The following is a 22858-nucleotide window of genomic DNA, read 5'->3' as shown; positions in this document are numbered from 1 at the left end:
GTAACACACTCAGTCCCTTTGGGCAACCTTTGGGCAAATCTGTTACCCAACCAGGGATGTTCCTGTTTCATTTTGATGTTACAGGTTGCAGCAAATATGAAGGGCTCGTCCAGACACTACTTTTGATCAGGAAAAAGAAATGATAGAACTGTCTTCACTCTTATTTTCTGGATTTTTCATCACAAAAAGTGCATTTTGCAGAATGTGTCCTCTTCTACAGACTGATAGACAGACAGCAGGCAGCAGGGCTGGCACATTTTTCAGATATTTGTCTGTATTTTTATGATCAATTTTACTGCCTGTTAGGTAAAGCATGTTCTTGTTAATTAATTTACTTCTTGTAATTTTTAACTTCTCTTAAAAAATTGCTAAAATTTCAAGTCTTACGCCATCTGTTATCAAGACACAAGACTTGTCAACAGACTTGTGTAACCACCAGCAGAACATGCTACTCTTAATATTCCCTCAACAGTTCTATTTTGGATCATCCGAATGTCAAAACATATTACTCATTGACTAAAAACAGATGTAATAACATATTGATAAGTTACCCTAATTTGTACATGTTAATTATCTCAAGATCAAGATATATCTTTTTCAAACTTACTTTATGACAACAGGATCAGCTAACTTGTGTTAGTATTTGAAAATAGACGTGGAAAAAATCCTGGCAGGTTTGTCATTATATCTCAAAAGTGGTTTGTATTTATTTTCCTGCTGCCTGCAAATAATCTACAAATATATACCGTACACCTGTTTACCATGATTAACATTAGAATTGTCCACATCAATTCTTACTTTCCTCATGCATTCCAGTGTTGGGTGGACTGAAACTGAGGCATTAGCTATTCTTACCATTAATAAGTCTATTGATGGTATATATTTTCCTAAAGATGTCTCAGTGTAAGCCAACACAGTAAAGTCCGTATCAATCAGTATTCTTCATTATGACTAACACTGACTTCTGAACCCTATCTTTGTGTGCTATTGGTGAATCACCGGAACCTTTAAAGCTGCAGATCCTAATTTTAGAGCCACTGGCTCAGAATGGATCATTATCATTACATTGACATTGCACTGTGTCTTTTACAGACCTAGGTTCATGTTGTTCTTCTCATGCTTTTACATCGTATCAAATGTATGCATGTTGATTTTTCTCTCATAATCATTGCGGGGATGAGCAGTCTCCTTGGACACAGCATTAGTCCTTCAGATAGTTACAGCAGGATGGACTCTGACGTAGGCAGCGCGGCTGGAGGCGGTCGCTGACGTTTGTTGTAGGCTGACTTTTACCCGAGCCAAAGGGGGCGGGCCTCCAGTTCTGTAAAACGGAGTAGAAGCACAATATGCATTTATTGCCGCTTTCAGACCTGCTCCATTGAATAGACCGGCTCATACCTGCAGAGACCGATCCAGCAGTCAGAAGCTTCTTTGGGTCAGATTCTATAGGGCTTGTACGCTGCAAGTGAAGCGATTTAAAGAGAAAGCTACAGGTCTTCTATTCGGCGTGACTTGTGATGCTGGTGCCGTTATATGAATGAATGAATGACAGCAGACACACGGAGAGCCTATCAGAACGCGTGTGAGACATCTGCCTGGATCTACGACAGAAATATAGACCCACCAAAGACTAGGAGCGCCTGGAACACCTCGGGTTTCGTCTGATTAACTCGGTCCAGTAGTCGACTCCAGTCCTCCAGCATGCCGAGCATGCGACAGTCCTACACGGTGACGGTACCCGAGGAGCCGCCTGCCGCCGCTTTTCCGTTCCTGAAGCAGGAGATGCGGAGAAAAGGCAGCATGTCTGGTTCGGTGCTGGTGTCAACTTTCGTGGGGCTTCTCATAAACCAAGCCAAGGTAAGAGAGGCAGAGAGAGGCGGATCTTCTTCGAAGAGCGCATCACACACCGAGGTCCGTTCAGAAATCACGCAATTTACGGAGATTACTCCACTGATACTGTAAAATGGTTTCAATTAAGACTTTTGTGAAAAGTCGACATGTAATATAAGCAGCAGTTACATGGAAAGACACTAGTGGTGGGTGTTAAACGTACAGTAACAATAAAATGCACTTTAAAGAGCTGCACTACAGTAAAATGTAGTGATGTAATTTGTATAAATAATTGGACAATTGTTAATAGTGTTTCTCAGGATAGTCGTCTGAGGGTTGTCATATATAAAAAATAAAAGATGAAGTCTCTGCAGTGAGTCATTGGCAGAGGTAAGCCGCTCTCTTAAGCCGCTGTACCAGGATCAGTGGGCCTGCGCTGGCAGGTCACTGGTTATATAACCAGCGTTTAATCCCCCTCATGCACTACAGCTGCTCTTACTATACTGCTCTTATGTATCCCTCTGTAGGCCTGTAATGGACATAAACACTGAGGCAACCATTCTGACAGGGCTTTCTCTGCATGCTCTGTAATATCCAGGGTGCACATGTTGCCCCTGGGTGTTTCCATATAGATATGTAGGGCTCAGGACATAATGTACAGAAAACCACTGAAACCATGGCTGCACCATTAAGACAGGGGATAAACAGCCATGGTTGATTTAATTTGAATTATTCTGTTCCCCCCCCCCCCCCCTTTAGTTAAAGCATTGCTTTGCATTATTTTTTTTTCTTGTGTTTAACTTTTGTCCCTATATAATAAAACAATACATTTGATGGACTGCATATAGAACATACAGAAAAGGTGGACTGCAGCCACAAAAAATAATATTCACTCCATATATGAATTTTTCTCTAATTTTAACTAAATGGCTTATTCAGACTGATACTGCAATTGACAATGAGAAACACTTGATTTCAATATCCTCTGCTAGGGGTATCATCATATTCTTTATTCATGTTAGATAAAGAATACATTTTCACATTTTTAGCTGTGTTTAAAGTGAGAAAACGAGAGTTTGTCAGCCTTTCTGCTGTGTATGTGTGTATGTTCCCAGGCTGTAGCTGCAGCTTCAGTTATATAATGAGAAATCATATTAGAATACACTTTAGTACTGGCCATGCCAGGCAGCTTGGCACGCTTGTCTGTTTTTGTTGTCACCGTCCACCTGCTACTCCTGTCCTGTGCTTTTCCTTCACTTGTCATCTGTTCTACCCCTGAATGCACCATGACCATGGAAACAGGCCCCAGCTTCAGTGTCATCTCATACAAACGTATACTTATCTTTTACCATTGTAAAACTGATACCAAATATATATATTAAATGTGATGCACGCTTGTATACGCAACGATATGTGTCTGGTTATCTGTGATCATGTGCACGTTTGTGCACAGCTGGCTCACTGCACACCAACGCTGCCAGCTGTAAGGTCAAAGGCCGCTGTCTGCTGCAGCATTCTGCTGGTCCTCTTCCATAGTTTATTTCAACAGAAAATTAATCTCATATTTATAAAATGACATAATCTTGTCCCCCTGTTCTCTGCTCTCTGAAAATATGTTGCTTTCTTCAGTGTTTGTGAGGCTGGCTTTTGAATCTCTGGTTGCACAAGATATAGTATATGGTATATATACTTTGTTCACATCCATATCTGGTTGCTTTCAGCCCACTTGTCAAGGCCTATAGTGTGAACCTCCAGCATAGTATTGTTATTACACACAGGCTGGACCAGAGGGCCAGGCTTCAGTCTAATGTAAACCCAGGACTGTCAGCTAGTACTTAACTTTGTGTACACTGAGGGTGAATGTTTCTCCTGGTAGAGGGATGCATACCAATCGAGATGTGTGAAGCTGAACGGGGCTGTTACATAAGTAGCCAGTTCATTGCTTTATGGTCACACACTGTTATCTTAACAATGTTGGATTTTGGTGTGCTACCGTCAACGAGTGAAGGCAGTGTGTGTCTGTTTTTACACCTTAAACACTGATAACACTTTACTCTCTGTACATAGCATTTGCTTATTAGGGCCCGAGCACCGAATGGTGCAAGAGCCCTATTGAAACCCTTAGGATTATTATTTTTTTTTTTTTTTTTTTTTTTTTTTTTTTTTTTTTTTTTTTTTCCCCCTCCGAGATCGCATTTTTGGAGGCCTTAACATGCCCAAAAACTCACCAAACTTGGTAGAAAAATTCATTCGCCCGAAAAATTTTGAAATTTGCTGACTTTTGAAATGCACATATAAAAATGGCTCTATAGCGCCCCCAACGCGTAGCCCCTCTGGCCGGTTTGACACAGGATTATGAAAATTGGCACACATATGTATCACCTCAAGACGCACAAAAAAGTCTCTTGGACCCCCCCTCCAAACCCAACAGGAAGTCCGCCATTTGAAGGTTTGTGGCCATTTTTGGCGATGTGTGACCCTGCTGCCAAACTTTTCACGCCTCGCATACTTCAACGGATTGAGCTGAAATTCGCCGTGTCCACTCAGGACACCATAGGGAATAGACGCATTCCAAAACTCTTACAAAAGTCTGACGGTGTGGCCGGGGCGTGGCCTCAAAGTTTGACCATTTCTGAGGACACAGAAAGTCTCTATAACTTCTTCGTTTTCTGTCCGATCTGTACGAAATGTCACATGTATGATCAGAGTCTGACCCTAAACACATCTATACAACAATATTGAGGCTTTGACAGAGCGCCACCTACTGGCTACACAAAATGTTGTGTTTTCATAGGTTTTTCTGCCTGCCCCCCTGGCCTGTTTTGAGTAGGGTCATGAAAATTGGTACACATGTGTATCACCCCAAGATGCACAAAAAAGTCTCTTGGACCCCCCCTCCAAACCCAACAGGAAGTCCGCAATTTTGAAATTTCTGTTAATTTTTGGCGATTTGTGACCCTCCTACAAAACTTTTCACGCCTCGCATACTTCATCCAAATGAGCTAAAACTCACTGTGTCCACTCAGGACACCATAGGGAATAGACGCATTCAAAAACTCTTACAAAAGTCTGACGGTGTGGCGGGGGCGTGGCCTCAAAGTTGACCATTCGCCATTACAAAGGAACTCACTGTATTTATTGCCCTAATGCGTAGCCCCGCTGGCCAGTTTGACACAGGATCATGAGAATTAGCACACATGTGTATCACCCCAAGACGCACAAAAAAGTCTCTTGGACCCCCCCTCCAAACCCAACAGGAAGTCCACCATTTTGACTTTTGTGGCCATTTTTTGCCTATTTGTGACCCTGCTTCAGAACTTTTCACGCCTCACATACTTCATGCAATTGAGCTAAAACTCACTGTGTCCACTCAGGACACCACAGGGAATAGACGCATTCCAAAACTCTTACAAAAGTCTTACTGTGTGGTGGGGGAGTGGCCTCAAAGTTGACCATTCGCCATTACAAAGGAACTCGCTGTGTTTTATGCAGTACTACCCATATACTTCATGCCATGTGGACAAAATCTTACAGTACTGCTATGGACCCGAGTCTGAACAGATATATATGCTAATAGGATGATACGGTCATAGCGCCACCTACTGGTAGTAGGAAAGTTTGGTTGTAAACATGTGTTTGTTGTACAGCTCTGCAAATGAGACGAAAAGAGAGCATAGGACAGGAGAGTATAGGAGACAAGAGCATAGGAGAGAAGACTGCGCTGACCCCGCGGATCGCAAGGTGCGCGAGGGCCCGCAATGCTGCTTGCAGCTTTAATTTTATTTATTCTTTCTATGCTTAAAGTAAGTTAATTTCTTTTTATTTGTGTACTCAAGCGAAGGTTACTCGCAAAGTATAAATTTCATTGCTCAGTGTAACCTTTGCTGCGCTGTGTAAAGTTCTTAAATTCTAAAAACTAAGAGGCCAGTGTATAGGATCAGAGGCTATAATTGATTCCTCAGAAAGACAGCTACTCTTCTCAGTAAGAAGATCTCACTGTTTACTTGTTTGCATGTAACTGTGTGTGAGAGAGACACGGACTCTGACTCAGCCAGCTCTGATGACTGACTTCATCCCTCCGTGTGCTTTCCAGAACAAAGAAAAAAATAGATTGTGTCTATTTCTCCCCATCAAATGCCATCAATGAGTGTTCTTCTGCACCCATTGAAATAAAAAAACTCAACGGTACAAACACAGTGAGAGAGAGAGATTGTTTATGATGGCCTGCCAAACAAGGAGACAGGTCAGAACAGACTGTTCTGCTGCTCTCTCACGCTTCTTTGCCAGCCAATCAGTGGTTGGCATTATGCACTGCCAGGTGGACCCAGGCATCCTGCTGCTGGTGGTGTGAGGTTTAGTTTTACAGCCCCGAGAGATAGAGAGGGAGGGAAAGTGGCACTTATTATTGCTTTGGTGGCAGAGGAATGATATAACTGCAGTGCTCAAACAGCTCATTAGATATTAGTCATACATACCGATCCTGATTTAGTATTGTTGCTGCCCATTAATATGCATGGTTGTTTTGGTGTCATTGCAGGTTCATGGTTTGTTTTAGTATCATGGTCTTTGTGATATTTAAACTTTTTTAGGACTCAACATCGTTGTATGGATTCAGGCAATGAGACAATGCAGTGTGATATCATACATAAAGTTTTCAATACATTGTTTATTCTCTGAAGTCATCGTAATATTATAAATCAATTGGTAGGAGTGTTTTATGGTTAGATATGCTTATGATATTTATTTATTTATTATTTTGTATTTTCTTGATGGCCTGTGGGTGATCACACATGACAGTTTGACTCAATTTATTTATTTGATTAGGTACTGAAAATTATAGGTGATGCAGAGATCATCAAAATGCTCCTGTACCCTCTTATGCAGTCTGGAATAAACACCCCTCTGGGATTTCATTAGGCGATGTCACCCGTGCTCTGTGCCTGTTATATTCTCACACCATCTCCAGTCTTCACATGGTTTACATTACCAAAGAGCTGCCACAGCAACAAGTCTACAGAAGGTTGATCTAATGTGACCATCTGTCTAATGTTAAAATCTTTCTGGTGAAAATGTAAGGTTTTCTTGTAAATAAGCAGTTAAAGTTTGCATTGTTTACATCTGTATTTGGTAGTGTACCATCTCCATTCCCTCCCTAGTGTGTGATCTCACTGACATGATCTTTAACCATCCATTCAATATGTCAAGAATGTAGAGTATCCTTAAAATGCTTTCGTCAGTTGAGCCTGTCCTTTTTGTTATCACCCTCTGATCAGTATCAGCTGATGTCTGCTACTAAATGAAAGCACGTCAGGCATCTGTTACACTGGATTCCTCTGATTATGTTTGAAACGTAGAACGCGTGCAGGAGTTTAATCTCCCTGCTGTGGGACAGAGTTCATCCTGTTGTATGTCCATTTGTCAGAGGAGTGCAGATGCAGGCTTCAATCGTTTGCTGTTGTCTTATAAAGTCACCCTGGACAGTGGAGCCAGATTCAGGGATTATTCACTCTTTCCAGCTTCCTCACCTTGCTTTGACCCATTTCCACTGCTCTAACACCGCTTGCCATCCGTCAAGCCAGCAGTCCCACTTCTTTGAATAAATTGAGCAGAGTGGATGGACAGATTTTTAACTCCCAACAAGCTGGCTACAAGCCAAAGGGACATTTTCTCTGTCTCTTATTTCCAGGAGCTGTGGAATGCTTTTTAATGCAGCCTTCCTGCTCCTGATGTTTTTTAGCCGCAGAGGAGTAAGGTTTCAAAAGTAGCTCCCTGCCTGAGCTGGCTCTGACATTTATGAATAGAGCATTTATACAAAGTTATCCCCTTGGGCTGCTTCTTTTGTGTACAGTATGTATTGGTCTGCTCACATGGAAGTATGAAAAGTGGACGTATGTTGCCTCCCATGACCATTGGTTTCAGTTATCTCATCTCCTCAGTTTGCTTTATTCTCCCTCTTCAAGCAGTCTTTGATTGATGAAACCTCAGCTTTACTGCCGACAGAACAACTGAATGAATTATTAGACCACATTACTGTTGAGTAAAAAACATCATTTTTGCAATGATGGAATGACGGTTTAGCATAACATGTGAGTTTAGTCAGTGGGAAAGTATTTAATGTAAACAGGCAAGAGAAATGGTGGGAATGTATCCCAGGAACATGTGATTCTGCAGTCATGAGCTCTACGCACTGGCTGATAAACATTAAGTGTGACAGGACGTACTGTGTTAAGTTAAAATAACATTATAGAGGTTCCGCTGTCAGGAGTTCAAGTTTGTTTGTGTTGCAGCATAAGTGTAGGAAACCCACTTTGGAAGATGTAATATAGTCTTTAGAGGCCTCGAGAAAACTCATAATTTTGACAAATGTCAAAATATGTCAGGATATTTTACTTAATCTCATACTGTCAGCTGAATGTAAACTCACAACCTGCTTCACGTTTATCTCTTGCCTCAATCAATTTAGTATGTTTAGACTGATAGACTCCTAATGTGAAAAAACATGACATGTTGAGACTGGGGACACTTTGACAACAGCAAAGGAGAAATATATAAAACCTGAAATGTATGACTATTGTGTTCAGCCCTGTGGTTTTAAGCTTGTAATCATTATGATGATCATAAGTTGAACTCCTAACTGGACATTTAGCACAGTTGTTACTTAAATTACTGGTATGATACAACCTGTTGGCACAGAAGTGTAATCCCACATTCACGCTCTGTGCTGGTTTAAACTGCTTATGGAGAAGAATCACAGCAGAATTAGCATAAGAGAATTAGCTGTCATTACAGGAGTCACTCACTTCTGAATCATCACACACATACATTTAGGAATCCTGTCTGACACACTGCTTTAGAAAAGAAGACTTCATGACTGGGATTATGATTGCATATTACACAGTGTCTGTCAAATGAATGCAGTCAGTTACTCTGTGCAGTAAATTACTATGTAAGGCAGTGAGTCACTGCATTTTTATGTTTTATGTAATTTTCTTTCAATGTCATCAACACCCGACCCTCCACTTGTATGTTAGAATGATCATTATGTATAAAGGAGGGTCTGGACAAATCCCTCCAGTGTGATTTGGGATTTTCCTCCACAGTTGGTGAAAGTTGCAGTAAAAGCTGCTTCTCGCTGACTGAAGGAGAGCTGCTAACACACCAAAAATAACGGCATTAGTGTGGCTTTTAGCAGATGGCTTTATTGTCCCATGATGCTCTAAATGCAGCCTGCAGAAAAGGTCTGTGGCACTCCAGTGTGTTTAATGTTAATAAAAAAGACAGAGAAGATTTGTAAAATGAACAATTACATGACTACATTCAAACAAAGTATTCTCTGTTTTCACCTTGTCTAAAAATATTCCTAGTGTAAATGTCACACCGTCTCCAAGTCTTTCACTGACAGTTGACACACACACACACTGAGTCACACACACTCCCACCACACTCAGCTCTGTCACTGTGATGTCACAGTGTCCTCTAGCTTTCCATCCCGCAGAAAAAGTAAGAATAGCGTTGCTACGGAGACAGAGCATTTGTTTCATGGCTGTGACGTACACCACGCTGCCCAAAAGGATCAGCCAATTGCGAAACGACAAACGGTCATTATTAAAAGCAAAGCTGCTCTTTTTGGGGCCAGCTGTGGCATTACTCAGCAGAGTGCAGCAAAGTCAGACGTACACATTCCAGTAGTGGCGAAGGGGGGGGGGGGCCCTCTGTGTGTTATGAAATAAAAACTGAGGTGAGCAAAGAGGATTTGTCCTGCATCCTGGCACACTAGTGTCATCACTGAGCCCATGTTGGACATACGACAGGAAGTGTGCATGTTCATGCTATATGACCCTGCCGAATAAAGTGCCCCATTCTCTGCAGGAGAATTTACAGAAAGGAGGATTTAGATAAGCCGTAGTTAATTAAACTGAGATTTTTCTCCCCTTGCATGCTGTATTGACTCTGCATTATTCTGAATAAGAGACAGATGGCGGAGATTATTTATATAATAGTAAAATGCTCTCCCCGTACCAGGACTAATAACGGCACAAGCTGCAGGCGCACGTTACTGATGAAACTATCATGTGAACCTCCAGAAGGCCAGCAGCAGAGCTCAGGACAGGAACGTTCACTTTCATTCCTGTTGCCGCATTTAGCATGCAATGCAAACAGATCTCCTCTGTGTGGAAATAATCTGTATTTTCCTATTAATAGTGAATCAGATGTGCAGTGTGGTGACTGCTCATTATGACGAACACGAAGATTATAGCTGCACTCTCCAGCTCCACTTAGGGCTAAAAGCTTTTTAGCAAATTTTACTTTTGCTTGCTGCGGATTGAGTGTTTCCATTTAGCCCCTGTGCTGTTCCCAGCATCAGCAAGCTGTCACTGGTGAGAATCCCTCATGTGTTAAAACACAATATAAATATTAAGTTTGCTAGTAGCTCTCCTGAAGGAACTCTTAGCTAATACAGTCGCCTTAATAATTTTAGCAATAAATACCAGCGTTATGTTTGTGTTTTTGCTGCTTGTGGGCCAAGAAAAATAATAATGTAGCTTTAAAACGCTGAATAAGAATAATGAAGTGAAGAAAAAACTATGACTCCAGCAGGCTAAATGTAAACTCGGTCTGCTTTCTTTTATTAACTAATCAGCAAAAAGAAAATCATTACAGAAAGTGAAAAGGCTGCTGTGTGTGCTGTGTGTCTTAAATCAATGAAGAACCATTCGTACAACCATGGAAAACATGCCAGAAATGATGTCAAGCCAGACACCAGTCTAACCCTGTTAGTCTGATTATTCATGCCAAACAGGTTAAGTGCACTCACATAACACCCTCTGAGACTATGAATGGTCATCACAGAGAAATGCTTGCATGGGCCAGCAAGCTCTTTAATTATGCCAACTGTGGTCACTCATGTATGCAGCTTTATCTGTGCAGCCTTCTCAGCTGGGGGGGGTGTGTTGAAGCTGCATTTCTTCTGAGGTGTTTATTGAGAATTATTTCCAAGTTGCAACTTTTTCATGCAAAACTTCCTTCCTGTCATCTTCCAAAGCTTGATTTCAGTAAACGGTTAAGTGACCATGTAGACTGAGTTGCCCACCTCACCTTGGATTTGGCCTATTTTCACAGGTGGTTCACAGTTAGTGTATTAACTTCACCACAGGTGAGGGAAACAGGAAGCACAAGGGTAAGATAGATTTCAACTGCAAGAGAGATCAGGTGACTTGTATTAGGCTGCCTGCCGTGCAGAGCTACTCCATTACTAGAAAATACAAGTAAACAGAGGCAGTTTCTTTGCTTGTTTTGTTTTTCTGTTTTTGTTGTTGTTTTGCTCTGCTCTCACTTTAGTTTCTTGTGTAGGGTAATATTTTTCACATCAAAATGATTGGTAGAAGAATCCAATTACTTGTAATTGCACAGTAACTAAAGACGTGATCAGACTAACATGGCTCTTGCTGATGGAATGTGCAGGGTAAATTGAATTTGACATAGCTAGTGTGTTCTAAAGTATAACCGTCTGCTGCTTCTGCACTCACAGTCGAGGGCAGCAGTGCATTCCTTATCCACCCCCGTGTTCTTTGTGAGTTCTTTCTTTTGCTACTCAATTATATAACTACTCAACTTATGTAATAAAATTAACAGCAGCAAGTGATGACATAAGTTCTCCTAAGCATTTTGTAGCCTTTTGAGATTTTTATTATAATGATCATGATTATATCCTTTGCCATCTGTTGGGTTTTACAGAGCTAAAAGTCCCTTTTTTTGAGAATTTGCAAAAGCTACAGTATAGATTAAAATCCTAAAGGTACAGCGGCTCTGTGTTATCTGTTGTTGATGAGACCTCTGCCATTTGGGAACGATTATCAAGAGAGGAACTGACTATGAGATAACAAAAACAAGTTCCTCTCTCTAAAGATAATGTTCACCAGGAACAGCGTCCTGTCCGTCATTCCTAGAGGGACACAACACACACTTATAACAACAGAGCGGAGATCATGTCTGAGTCACGTGTCGGGGTTTTGCTGGTTACTGGGAGCTATTGTTAAAGTACTTTTTTAGCCTAAAATACATCAGCAGTATTATGAAAGGGTCTATGGTGATATATATAGTATAATCTAAGTCCAATACCCACAGCTAAACAAACTACACTGTGGTTTCAGAGCCATTTTGGGAAATCTAAGAAATCAGGAACTAAAAACATAACTCGATGTAAACTAAAGATAAAATGATTTCTGATTGTTTTAGACTTAACAGACTTGGACTTACATATAAATGTTATGTCTTTTGTCTTTCAGAATTCAAAGAGTGCCCAAGGCCTGGTGGGACTGAAGAACTTAGGAAACACTGTAAGTACTGTAATCTGTTTGAGACAAAATCTCATAATATCATCAACTTATTTCTAAAATATTAACAGTTGCTGTTCTGACATTCAGCTGCTGGTAAACTGAAAGCAATTTGTTGATATCTTGCTACAAGAGTAGTGGTCTGCCAGGCAACAGGCAGGAGGACGCCTCCTAAAATAAACGGCACTGTGTGCTGTGTGTGTGTGTGAACAGTAATCTAATCACAGAGCTCTGAACTATGGACCTGGGAAAACTCGCTCTCTGCCTCTGTGACTGGTTTGATCTTACCAACTACACGTGTTTCGTGGACATGTGATGAGAGCAGTATATAAACAGAGAGCCATGTGTGCTGTGCTTTTTTATACCAAGTTATAACCCAGGGTTCTATTACTTTGTCTCAGCTATGCTTCACCTCTGATTTGGATAATTTAATATCGTTTTCAACCCGTTCCCTTTTTAGTTTATCTGCTCTTTCATTAGCCAAGACTCCTGTGCTGGAACCCCTACATTTTGCTACATTATTACATTTAACGTACAAGTTAAACCCAGTGTCTAAACCAAATCGTACACCTGTAGTTTTAACCTTAAGCCCAAGGAAACTTAAGTTAAAAACAATGTGTTAAGATGAAGTTGGATGAGTACATTAGTTGCCTGTTAGGTTGCCAGGCAACAGGCTAAGGTTTCAGAAAGTTGCTGTACTCAGCCAAGAAATAATCACAAAACAGAGCCTCCTAAAAACAATGTGTTATTCTTACATTTAGGCTGTCTTTACCTGCTTCTATTTTCATGCTAAGCTAACTAGCTGCAGGTCATAGATTCAATGAGGCTTTTTGCTAGATTCAGCTATGCAAAGCTGCAGGCACAAGGAGGATTTTAGAGTCCAGATCCTACATTTCATGATGTATATGAGTACATACATTATGGAAAGTTAGTGTAAAGTTTCTTTTGGTGACTGCGTGGGAAAAAAGTTTGAAACTTTTTGTATTGTTTCGTTCCTCTCAGTGTTTCATGAACAGTATCCTGCAGTGTCTCAGCAACACACACAGCCTGCGAGACTACTGCCTGCACAACTCGCACCGCAGAGACCTTAACAACAACAGCCGCACCAACACAGCCCTCATGGAAGGTGAGAGACATGTCACACAGGCCCCCTAGAGTCCAAAACAAACACTTCTCTTCCTCTTTAACTCTGTATTCGGTCTCATCTCTTAAAACATGTTAGGAAAAGTCTTAAACGTCATTTGGTTGTCTGTAGAGGCAGTGAGAATGTCTTTCTAGGTCTATGTACTCAGTAAATATACTCAGCTGCACCTTCATGTCTCCGTCACAATGTTGCTATGGTAACAAGTGTGTTTTATGTGAGTAACTTGAGCGCTGTTGCATTTTTGTAGAATTTGCCAAGCTGATACAGACCATGTGGACGTCGTCCAGCAGTGAGGCCGTCAGCCCATCTGAATTCAAAACGCAGATCCAGAGATATGCTCCCAGATTCGTGGGATACAAGTAAGCTTTGTTCCACTCTTTACAATACAACTCAACAACACAAGTACAGAGGTTAGAGATAAACGTACTGTTTCTGTGTTTTGCAGCCAACAGGACGCTCAGGAGTTCCTGCGTTTCCTCCTGGACGGCCTGCACAATGAGGTGAACAGGGTCACTGTCAGGCCGAGAGGCACTGTGGAGGACTTCGACCACCTGCCGTAAGTAATTGGAGTGATGGACAGCTTGTGTGTGTGTGTGTGTACCTGCACTGACACTTTTCTGAACAAGTCAGCAGAAGCTGTATCTCTTGACCTTTAGAACCACAAGCAGTTTTTGAGTCACATTTGGAATTATAAGGATTTGAAATAAACAAAATTAGTATATGCATCAGATATTTTTGAAAAGAAAAATGTAAGCTTCCCATGCTTTTCACATTTTAAAGACTCTACAAACTAGGTTTTTCCTCTACTTTGTACTTCAGCAGTAGAAAGCCTGCAGATCAACCAGAGATTTGGTGAATTTTTCACACGTTAGTGCTGGTCAAAGACAGATAAATATGGCTTAGAAGTTGCCTTAAAGGATGTAGAATGTTTTTTTTTGTAGAATTATATTGATGCAAAGAGTGAACTGGGTGAATTTTTAATACAGACATGTGATTTGATGATTTGAACAATTTAAAGCTAGAAATACTAGGACTGAACTATGCTAGCACCGTGTGTATTTTATTAGAGTTTACAATAAATACATAGATTAGTGTAATGGAAAAACATCAGTTCCTGCAGATTCCTTGTATGGCTTATGTTCGGTATATAGTATCTAAACAAGACCCAGGCCAAGACAACATGAATCATTGAGACCTCATCATTAAGCTTTAATTCAAAGCTGCACACGTTTCAGCTTGCGTGTTGAGTTGTTGCCTCTCTGGGGCCCAGATGAGCTTAATGCTCCAGTTCTTCTTAGATATAATTATCAGTTATCTAAGCATCGCTTGTTTAGGGGTCAGAGATAATCTCTGCACCTTTCACTATTAACCTCAAAACAGGTTCATTCTGTATAAATGTTACCAAAACAAATGCAGAAAATGATTCATTTGCAGCTTGAAAATGTATTTCAGGGAACAAAGTGTTTTTGGAAACTTTTTAATCGCCTGAACTGTGTATTCTGCCACCTAGCTGTTTGGAGTAAAGTAGGCCACGTCCATTATCCCTTACATTAGCAGCCTTTTTACTCTAGAACAGCTTTTCCTACAACTTCCTAACAATTAGTGGCCTACATATGGATCCATGATTATAAACTTATAGTACATTTTATTATTAAATAATGTATTATTTTACCCAGGAAAAACTGCTAACAATAATATACTTAACACTTTGATCTCTCTCTTTTCAGAGATGAAGAGAAAGGGAAGAAGATGTGGAGTAAATACCTGGAGAGAGAAGACAGTAAGATCGTTGGTGAGTAGGAAGTGCCAGTGTCTTATTTTGTTTTATTTGTAGGAAAACAATGATGAATCTGTTGAAAATCTGAATTATTGCATGGAATGTTTCTTGCAGACCTGTTTGTGGGACAGCTGAAGAGCTCTCTAACCTGCAGCCACTGTGGTTTCTGCTCCACTGTCTTTGACCCCTTCTGGGATCTCTCTCTACCTATCGCCAAGGTTAGACAACACACACACACACACACATACAGATGTAGCAGGCACAGGTGAATGCTGATCGTCTTTATGTAACAGAAGGTCAGGAGACACACGTGTCAACATAATCGGTGGTGCCAGGGCATCTTTGTATAGGGGGGTTCTTTACTGTCTCTGCTACAGTAGCAGCACAGCTCTTAACATGAGCTTTTTGCTTTCTTCCCTGTCTCTATATGTGCTTTGCTTTGTGTGTGTGTGTACTGTGTGTGTGTGTGTGTGTGTGTTGTGTGGGTGCATGCTAATGTAAATGCATCTATGTTTGTGCTCAGAAGGGCTATGGTGAGGTGAGTTTGATGGACTGCATGCGGCTCTTCACCAAAGAAGATGTCCTTGACGGGGATGAAAAGCCGGTAGGTGTCCTCTACACAGACTGAGGTTGTCCTTGCTAATGTCAGTTTCCTCTCATGTCATTTGGCCTAAAGTAGTGATCTATTGGCTTCATGGTGATGGCTTTTTTAAAGTTTTTCAGTGACGTTTTTACAATATAGTCGCTTCCAAATTAGCTAAATACTTATTTTGTGAGTATGTCAGTTGTGTTTTTACAGATTCTTGATGCAAGTGGTTGTCAGGAAATTGATTTTGAGCTAAGCTAAAGACACACAGGGTGCATTCAAGGACCATCAGAATGGCTAATAATTCTTCCTGTTTTTGCAATTTCTTAACCAACCATGCCTCATAATTGGCTTAAATGAAAAGATGCTCCTTGTAAATACTGAGTATGGTAACTGTATCTCACCTCTCCTCTGTCTCCTCTCCACAGACTTGCTACAGGTGTAAAGCCAGGAGGAGATGCACTAAGAAGTTCACAGTACAGAAGTTCCCCAAGATCTTAGTGCTTCGTATCCTTTCTCCAGCATATGTGATATTAAATTAGGCATTTACAGAATGACAGAGATGAAAGAGAGCCAGTTTGTAATTTACACTGCACAAACATCTATAGTTCTGGTTGCTATTTAGCTGCTGTGACAGTAAAAAGAGCTAGCTCTGACACACAGTCAGAAAATCCTGCAGAGTATAAGCAGCTGCAATGAGCACTGACAGTCACACATGATGTCATGTTTGTGAGAACTGCTAATTGACTAATTCATTTGTCAAATGAGTGAAGGAAACGAGTGTCTCAGTTCTGTGTGGCCACTGCACACAGCTGTGTAACTGTCAGCTCAGTGCATTGTGTTGTTCCTTGACTCCTCTCCCCCCCCCAGACCTGAAACGCTTCTCTGAGGCACGAAGAACCAGCAAACTGTCCACCTTTGTTAACTTCCCCATGAAAGATCTCGACCTGCGGGAGTTTGCCTCTGAAAACAGCAGTAAGCACTGAACTCTGTGATAAAGTGCAACGCTGTGTATTCAGTAAACTGTGAAGCTTAACATGTCTTGTTTCTGTCCTCTTACAGTAAATGCAGTGTACAACCTGTATGCAGTGTCCAACCACTCAGGCACCACTATGGGCGGTCACTACACAGCCTATTGTCGCAATCCCAACTCGGGAGAATGGTACACGTTTAATGACTCCAGGTGGGTTTGTTAGAGAGTTCATTCATCATAATAATTCAGCATAGAGCTCAGTTAACAATTAAAATAGAAATATTATTACAATTGATCAGAATTAGAAAAATGAATTTATTACTTTCATGTGAGTTGCATAGAGCAGATGAGTCCTTTGTAATGAATCTTTCACTCCATAATAACACAGTCAATTATAAGCCCCGCGACCACATTAGCAGTTACCTGAGCTCCCTCTGGCAAAAAAAAAGATAAGAGTGAGTATTAGCAGGAAGAATAAGAGTGGGAGGTGCAGATAATCCTCCTCTGCTGCCTCGTGAGCATCCATTCACTCCCGCTGGGCTTTTATTCTGCTGCGCTGCAGTCATTCATAACTCTGCTCCCGCTCTCTCTCACTCTGACTCAACATCACAGGCTGCACACATTACCCAGTTGCTCTCTATTGTTGGATCCCACTGTAACACTGCTGCTTTTTTCACACACGAGTACACCTCATGTGTTGTGCTGCCGGGGGGATAGCTTAACACGCAACGTGCGCTTATACGGAGAAAACCTTAGGCCTGAATAAGAGATGTATTCAGTAGCAGTGTAAAATGAATATAGCGGTATGTCATTTTTTTATTGTCAGGTTTAATTACACTTACAAGTTTAATGTTTCATGCCACCTGTTAAAACATATTGTAATAATACGTTTGCCTAAATATACCCCAGGTTTTCCTCTTTTGAGAATATTGAGCTGCCTTATGTCAGCTAGTTAGGATGGAGCACACAAACACATTTCAAGATTTTGTCTTAGTGAAATAAAGTCCACTGCGGTTTGTCTCATGCACATTAGATGATCCTTTATGTAAACTTTGGCAATGATAAATTAGCAACATGCTAACTTGCTCAAAGGGTGATGGTAATCTTTGTGCACATGGCTGACGATCAGTTCATCAAGGACTGATGATCAGCAGCACCTGCTGCAGCTCACCTAATTAAATCCTATGGAAGCTGGCATACGGTTTAAACCTTATCTTCTCCCTCTCCATCTCTCTCTTCAGAGTAACGCCAATGTCGTCAAGCCAAGTGCGCAGCAGCGACGCCTACGTCTTGTTCTACGAGCTGGCTTCCTCCTCACGGATGTGAAGCCTACTGGAAGACAGCGGGCCGCGGCACCACTCTGACTGCCTGACCAAGAGACAGGACAGGATGGATGGAAGGACAGATCACAAAATGAGATTGCTGTTGGAGCCTGGCCTGTTTTGGACTTTGATTTGGACATTTATCACACGCACACACATAAAAGACACATACACCGCCTCTGCCAGCTTGGAGGCTGCATCTCTCTGCGGAGGGAGCTGGAGTGGGGGAACCCTCCAGAAACCACAGGAACCTGATCAACCAGCCCTGCTTTCTCTCCCCCTCTGTCTGTACTTCTGTGTCTCGCTCATCCTGGGCGGTGGTGTGCGTTTATTAGTGTGTGCTCGTGTGTGTGTGTGTGTGTGCGTGTGTGAGGCTGACACAGGGCAATAATCCCATCAGACCAACCAACCAGGTAAATCCGTCTCCATGTCGAACGTCCCTCTCTATGCACTGCAAACAGAACTGTCACCCTGACTGCGCCTTTGCTTCTTCTCTTCTTTGCCTCAAACCATTTAAGCTGTTGTATTTTTTTGGACTTTTTTCTGCTTTGAAATCATGTTTTTTTTTTTTTTTCATTTCTGTTGTTGTTGTACTGTCGGGGCAGGGGGTTATTAGTGAAGAAGTACAATGAGCATCATCACCACTTTGGATAAACTGTAACAGGATTGGTCACGGTTACAAAGAGCTTGCAGCCCACCGGCCTGCTCACTTTTCACAGCTTTCCCTCCCACTGCACTGCAGCACTCCCACGCCTCTGTTAGCATCTTCTCTCTCTCTCTCTCTCTTTCTGGAAGTGGTTGGGAGGGCCGGTGGCACTGTGAGCGTTACATGTTTGAGAGGACTACCCTCTGACTTGTGTTTTATTTAATTTGTTTCTCCCACGTGTGGCTGCTACTGATGTTTTAAAAGTGCTGTGAATGAATGAATGGACAGTCCAGTCGGGATCTGCTAAGGATTAATAATATAGACGGTAATAACGATAACAATCCTCGTTGTCAGTATGGGGTCTTTTCTTCCTCTCTTGTTTCATGCCATTGAACAACACGGAAAGAATGTTTTAAAGAAGACAAAACACTATATCTGTATATTTTTATATCCCGATGCAATATAGAGAATGTACTATTCAATGGTGCTGAAAATGACCCATAACTGTTTTCAGTTGGTTTATTTACCAGGTTTCAAGAGAGAAAAAAAAGTGATTATTTATGCTTACAGGTGATAATGTGATGAGTCACACTTTTTAACAGTGGCAGTCAAACACATGAGTATATAAATAAATATATATATATATATACATATATATATGTATATATATATGAATTAAAGTCAACAAAACAGTGGTTTTACTTTGTGTCTTTGTCCCTTTTTTGTTATTATGATGGAGCTGCGGGGCGTACAGGACTCACTCGTGCCGACAGGTGTAGTGGTGACTAGTGGACAGGTAGGGAATCGCAGTTTAAACTCAATGTTCAGCTGAAATATAGACAAACATCAAACAGGTGCACAGCTAGTCCAAATAAGGGTAAACGGGTGGAGCTGACGCAGGTAAACACCAGAATAATTATGCAAAATTATAACATAAAACAAAAATTTACTGCATTCTATTTCTAATACAATTTAACATTTTAACATCTGTTGCTTTTATTCAGTTCAAAGTAAAACTTTATTGTACCATATGTACAGGACAAAAAGGATCAATGTAACATTGTTGCCTTACTATGAAAGTGCAGGAGGAAAGTTTGTGGAAGGTTATTTTCCTAAGTGTTTGCATCTTGAAACAAGGAAAAGTGAAATCTCAGTACACTTGAAAATGACTTGAAAAGCTTGAAATGATCATTTCCGTTTCTGTGTTTGAGTAACAGCTACCATACATTCCTGCAGCACAGTGTATATGATAATCAGAATCAGAAATACTTGATTAATCCCAGGGGGAAATTGCTTGTATAGTCACAATTTGGTGCAACACACACACACACACACCATTCCTTTTGATGGACTGCTCAGTGATGTTATGGAAGTGTGGCCTACTTCCTGCTGCTCCGTTATCCGTACATGGCCTATTTCTGCAGTCCGAGCCTTGCAGAGTGATCCCAGGCCACAGAAATGTCCGGGAGCCAGGAATAGGTTCAGTCGGTTGAGACCCTCATGTCACACCGGGAGGACTAATCTGAAACCAAACGTGAACTCAATATGCATTCGTTGCTGTTCAGGAAGAACATCCATCATATCCAACTGATGTTTCAGTGTCACTTCATGTGCTGACACAGAAGCTGCAGAATTGGAAGAAGCAGAGTTTAAGTTTGCAAAACAGCGTTCACAGATTCCATCCATTCCATTATATTAATAATTGATGGGTTGTGGTCTAATTGTCACATGTTAACAGACTCAGTAGACCTGCTGTGTTCCAACATACACTTGCATTAATTAAATGGACATTTTAAAACTGCTCCTTATTTCCTTAAATGTATTAGAAAAACAGCAACACTGAATCAAAACAGGTGCGATAGTATAAACATGAATAAAAGCAGAATTTACAAAACACTTGACCTCTATATTCAATTAGATATATACAAGAGCTCACTGTGAATATGAGAAGCATGTTTAAGTTGGGAGAGAGGACGGTTATTCTACATTATCATCTATGTTTCTACCATTTATTTTTATTACAAACAAGGAGAGGGTTCGTTTGTGAATTTAAGTCATGTTTCCTTACGGAAATTACACCTGTGAATCCACCATTAAAAACACACATCGATAGACTCTGATTTCAAATATGAGTGGGTGTTCTGAAACTCTGAAGTGTTGTCATTCTGCTTTGTAACGTCAGCTGATATGTTGAGTTATGTTAGGGACCTAACCCACTTCTCAGGAACTCCTCAGCCTGTTGAACTTTGAGCCTGCTGCCTGGCACAGGCACGCCTGCTTGTATTATGTGTTTTTTTTAGTCATTCACAGCAGGAAGAGATTTCAGGTGGACACTTTCAGCCTCGTGGCTTTCTCTTAAGGTAAACCTGTTCTTTTTGGGGAATGTGCAAAGTTGTGTTTGGTTGTGTATGAATGGAAGTTGTTTATCAGGTCCGGAGATGAGCCTTTCCCATGTCGTTGTGCTGCTACTGGGTGAGAAACAGAGTGGAAAAACCTCAGCAGGAAACGCCATCCTCGGCAGGAGAGACTTTCACAACAAAACCACCCGAAGTTGCAAGAAAAGCGCCATCAATTTAGGAATCCAGGTCCGTGTGTTGATAGTTTGTCATTATGTGTGTGTTTTAAACCTTTTTTACTCACTGTGGGTTTATTTGGGTCAGGTAACCGTGGTGGACACTCCAGGGTGGCTGTCCCACTCCAGGACGCCGGACAGCATGTCCAGGCAGATCGTCAGAGGTCTGACCCTGTGCCAGCCGGAGCCTCATGTCATCCTGCTGGTGCTGCCCACCTCCGCCTCCTTCGGCCCTGAGGAGTGGAGAGCCATGGAGGCCCAGCTCATGCTGCTTCGAATCCCCATCTGGCAGCGAGCTATGGTCCTGTTCACCCACGTGGACAAGCTCGGTAAGACAAGAACTGCCTCTTCAGTGTGTTTCTTCTTCATGTTCTCATGTCTTTACGTGTTGTGACTCTGCAGCTCTGCCTATCCAGGAGTACATAAGGCGACAGGGTCATAGTCTGCAGTGGCTGCTGGAGCGCTGCGGAAACAGGTACCAGGTGATGACTACCCTGTCCAGCGCCTCAGAAGCTCAGGTCGCAGAGCTCTTCCAGAAAATCCACAAGCTAGTGGAGGACGTAAACATGCCCAGGGAGACCCGGTACAGGATGTACATGCAGCTGAGACATGAAATAACCATGAAGGAGGAGAGGAGGTGGAGGAGGAGAGAGGAGATAGAGATGACAGAGATGCATGATGGGAGGATGACCTCATATATTCCCAGAGGTAGGCCCTTTTATTCCCCGCCCACAATCAGAGCCAGTAATGTGTGTGTGACTGCAGGACTCCCAGCTGGTTGGAAACCGGCCCTCAGTCTCATCCTGCTAGGAAGGAGAAGGTCAGGGAAGAGCTCAGCAGGCAACATCATCCTGGACAGAGAACAGTTTCAGGTCAGCCTAAAGACCCAGCGGTGCTCTGTTGGCCATGGGAACATATTAGGGTGGCCCGTGACGGTGGTGGACACCCCCGGGTGGAGCCTGTTCGGTTTGGCCAATCCTGAGGAGGTACGGCAGGAGGTCAGGCAGAGCCCCTCACTCTGCCCCATGGGAAGCAAAGTGATGTTCCTGCTGGCTGTGCCCGTGGACTCATTTGGAGACAGAGACAGGAGAGCGGTGGAGACATACCTTAGCGTGCTGGGGACGGATGTGTGGAGCAGAACTGTGGTGCTGTTCACGTATGGAGACCTGCTGCATGGAAAGACAGTTGAGAGCTACGTTCAGAAGAAGGGGCAGCCGCTGCAGTGGGTACTGGACAGATGTGGCCGCCGGCATCATGTGTTTGCTGCAAATATGAACGACAAGACTCAAGTACATCAGCTTCTAGAGAAAGTGGAGCGGCTGTAGCAACACAAACACACCGTCCTATACATGAACTCACCTCTAACCCATTTTACTTTGTGAGTTCTTTTCCTTGTTTGTGTTGATACTAAAAATGTACCTCCCTGAGTTTTTACATCCTTGTCATCTCTCTCCTACACCACTGCCTTTAAACTCCAATCCTGTAGCCATATTTTGAGTTTAGGCAGCATCAAAACATATTCATTGTGATTATATAACCTTATTACAAAATGTCCAGACTCAGGTTTGCCTCTGAATAATACCAATAAATAAAGAAATACTGACTATTTGGGCGTAGAATGTTATTTGAGGTCAATGGTTTCTATTGGTTTACAGCGCTTCTCCTTCGGCCAAT

The 22858-nt window shown here is 41.9% G+C and overlaps 2 protein-coding genes across 7 annotated transcripts in view; both read left to right on the top strand.

The window, feature by feature from the left end:
- The window catches only part of usp2a (ubiquitin specific peptidase 2a), a 35838-nt gene extending 16525 nt beyond the window's left edge, over positions 1-19313 (top strand). The window contains exons 1-12 of one of the 5 annotated variants that reach the window (XM_028419082.1): positions 1341-1857; positions 12117-12167; positions 13167-13290; positions 13556-13667; positions 13754-13864; positions 15036-15100; positions 15200-15303; positions 15609-15689; positions 16100-16178; positions 16542-16646; positions 16734-16854; positions 17886-17970. In XM_028419082.1, coding sequence (XP_028274883.1) covers positions 1702-1857; positions 12117-12167; positions 13167-13290; positions 13556-13667; positions 13754-13864; positions 15036-15100; positions 15200-15303; positions 15609-15689; positions 16100-16178; positions 16542-16646; positions 16734-16854; positions 17886-17970 — 1194 coding nt within the window. In that variant the 5' untranslated portion in view covers positions 1341-1701. Of the gene's footprint in view, positions 1-1340; positions 1858-12116; positions 12168-13166; positions 13291-13555; positions 13668-13753; positions 13865-15035; positions 15101-15199; positions 15304-15608; positions 15690-16099; positions 16179-16541; positions 16647-16733; positions 16855-17885 lie in introns of those variants that run through there. The other 4 variants (XM_028419084.1, XM_028419081.1, XM_028419079.1 and 1 more) reach the window with 4 other exon arrangements.
- A 1539-nt stretch (positions 19314-20852) lies between these two features.
- On the top strand, positions 20853-22760 carry LOC114445239 (GTPase IMAP family member 8-like). Of its 2 annotated transcripts, XM_028420193.1 has the most exons (4): positions 20853-20972; positions 21043-21197; positions 21273-21513; positions 21587-22760. In XM_028420193.1, exons 2-4 carry the CDS (start codon positions 21051-21053, stop codon positions 22507-22509), a joined length of 1311 nt encoding a protein of 436 aa, XP_028275994.1. In that variant the 5' UTR covers positions 20853-20972; positions 21043-21050; the 3' UTR covers positions 22510-22760. The 2 variants fall into 2 exon arrangements, with proteins under 2 accessions (XP_028275994.1, XP_028275993.1); XM_028420192.1 differs by having other exon boundaries at positions 20908-21197.
- The last annotated feature ends 98 nt before the right edge of the window (positions 22761-22858 follow it).

Source organism: Parambassis ranga, chromosome 13 (assembly GCF_900634625.1).
Source record: "Parambassis ranga chromosome 13, fParRan2.1, whole genome shotgun sequence".
NCBI lineage: Eukaryota > Metazoa > Chordata > Actinopteri > Ambassidae > Parambassis > Parambassis ranga.
Note: the sequence above shows the minus strand (reverse complement) of the source record. Positions and strands in the feature narration are given on the sequence as shown.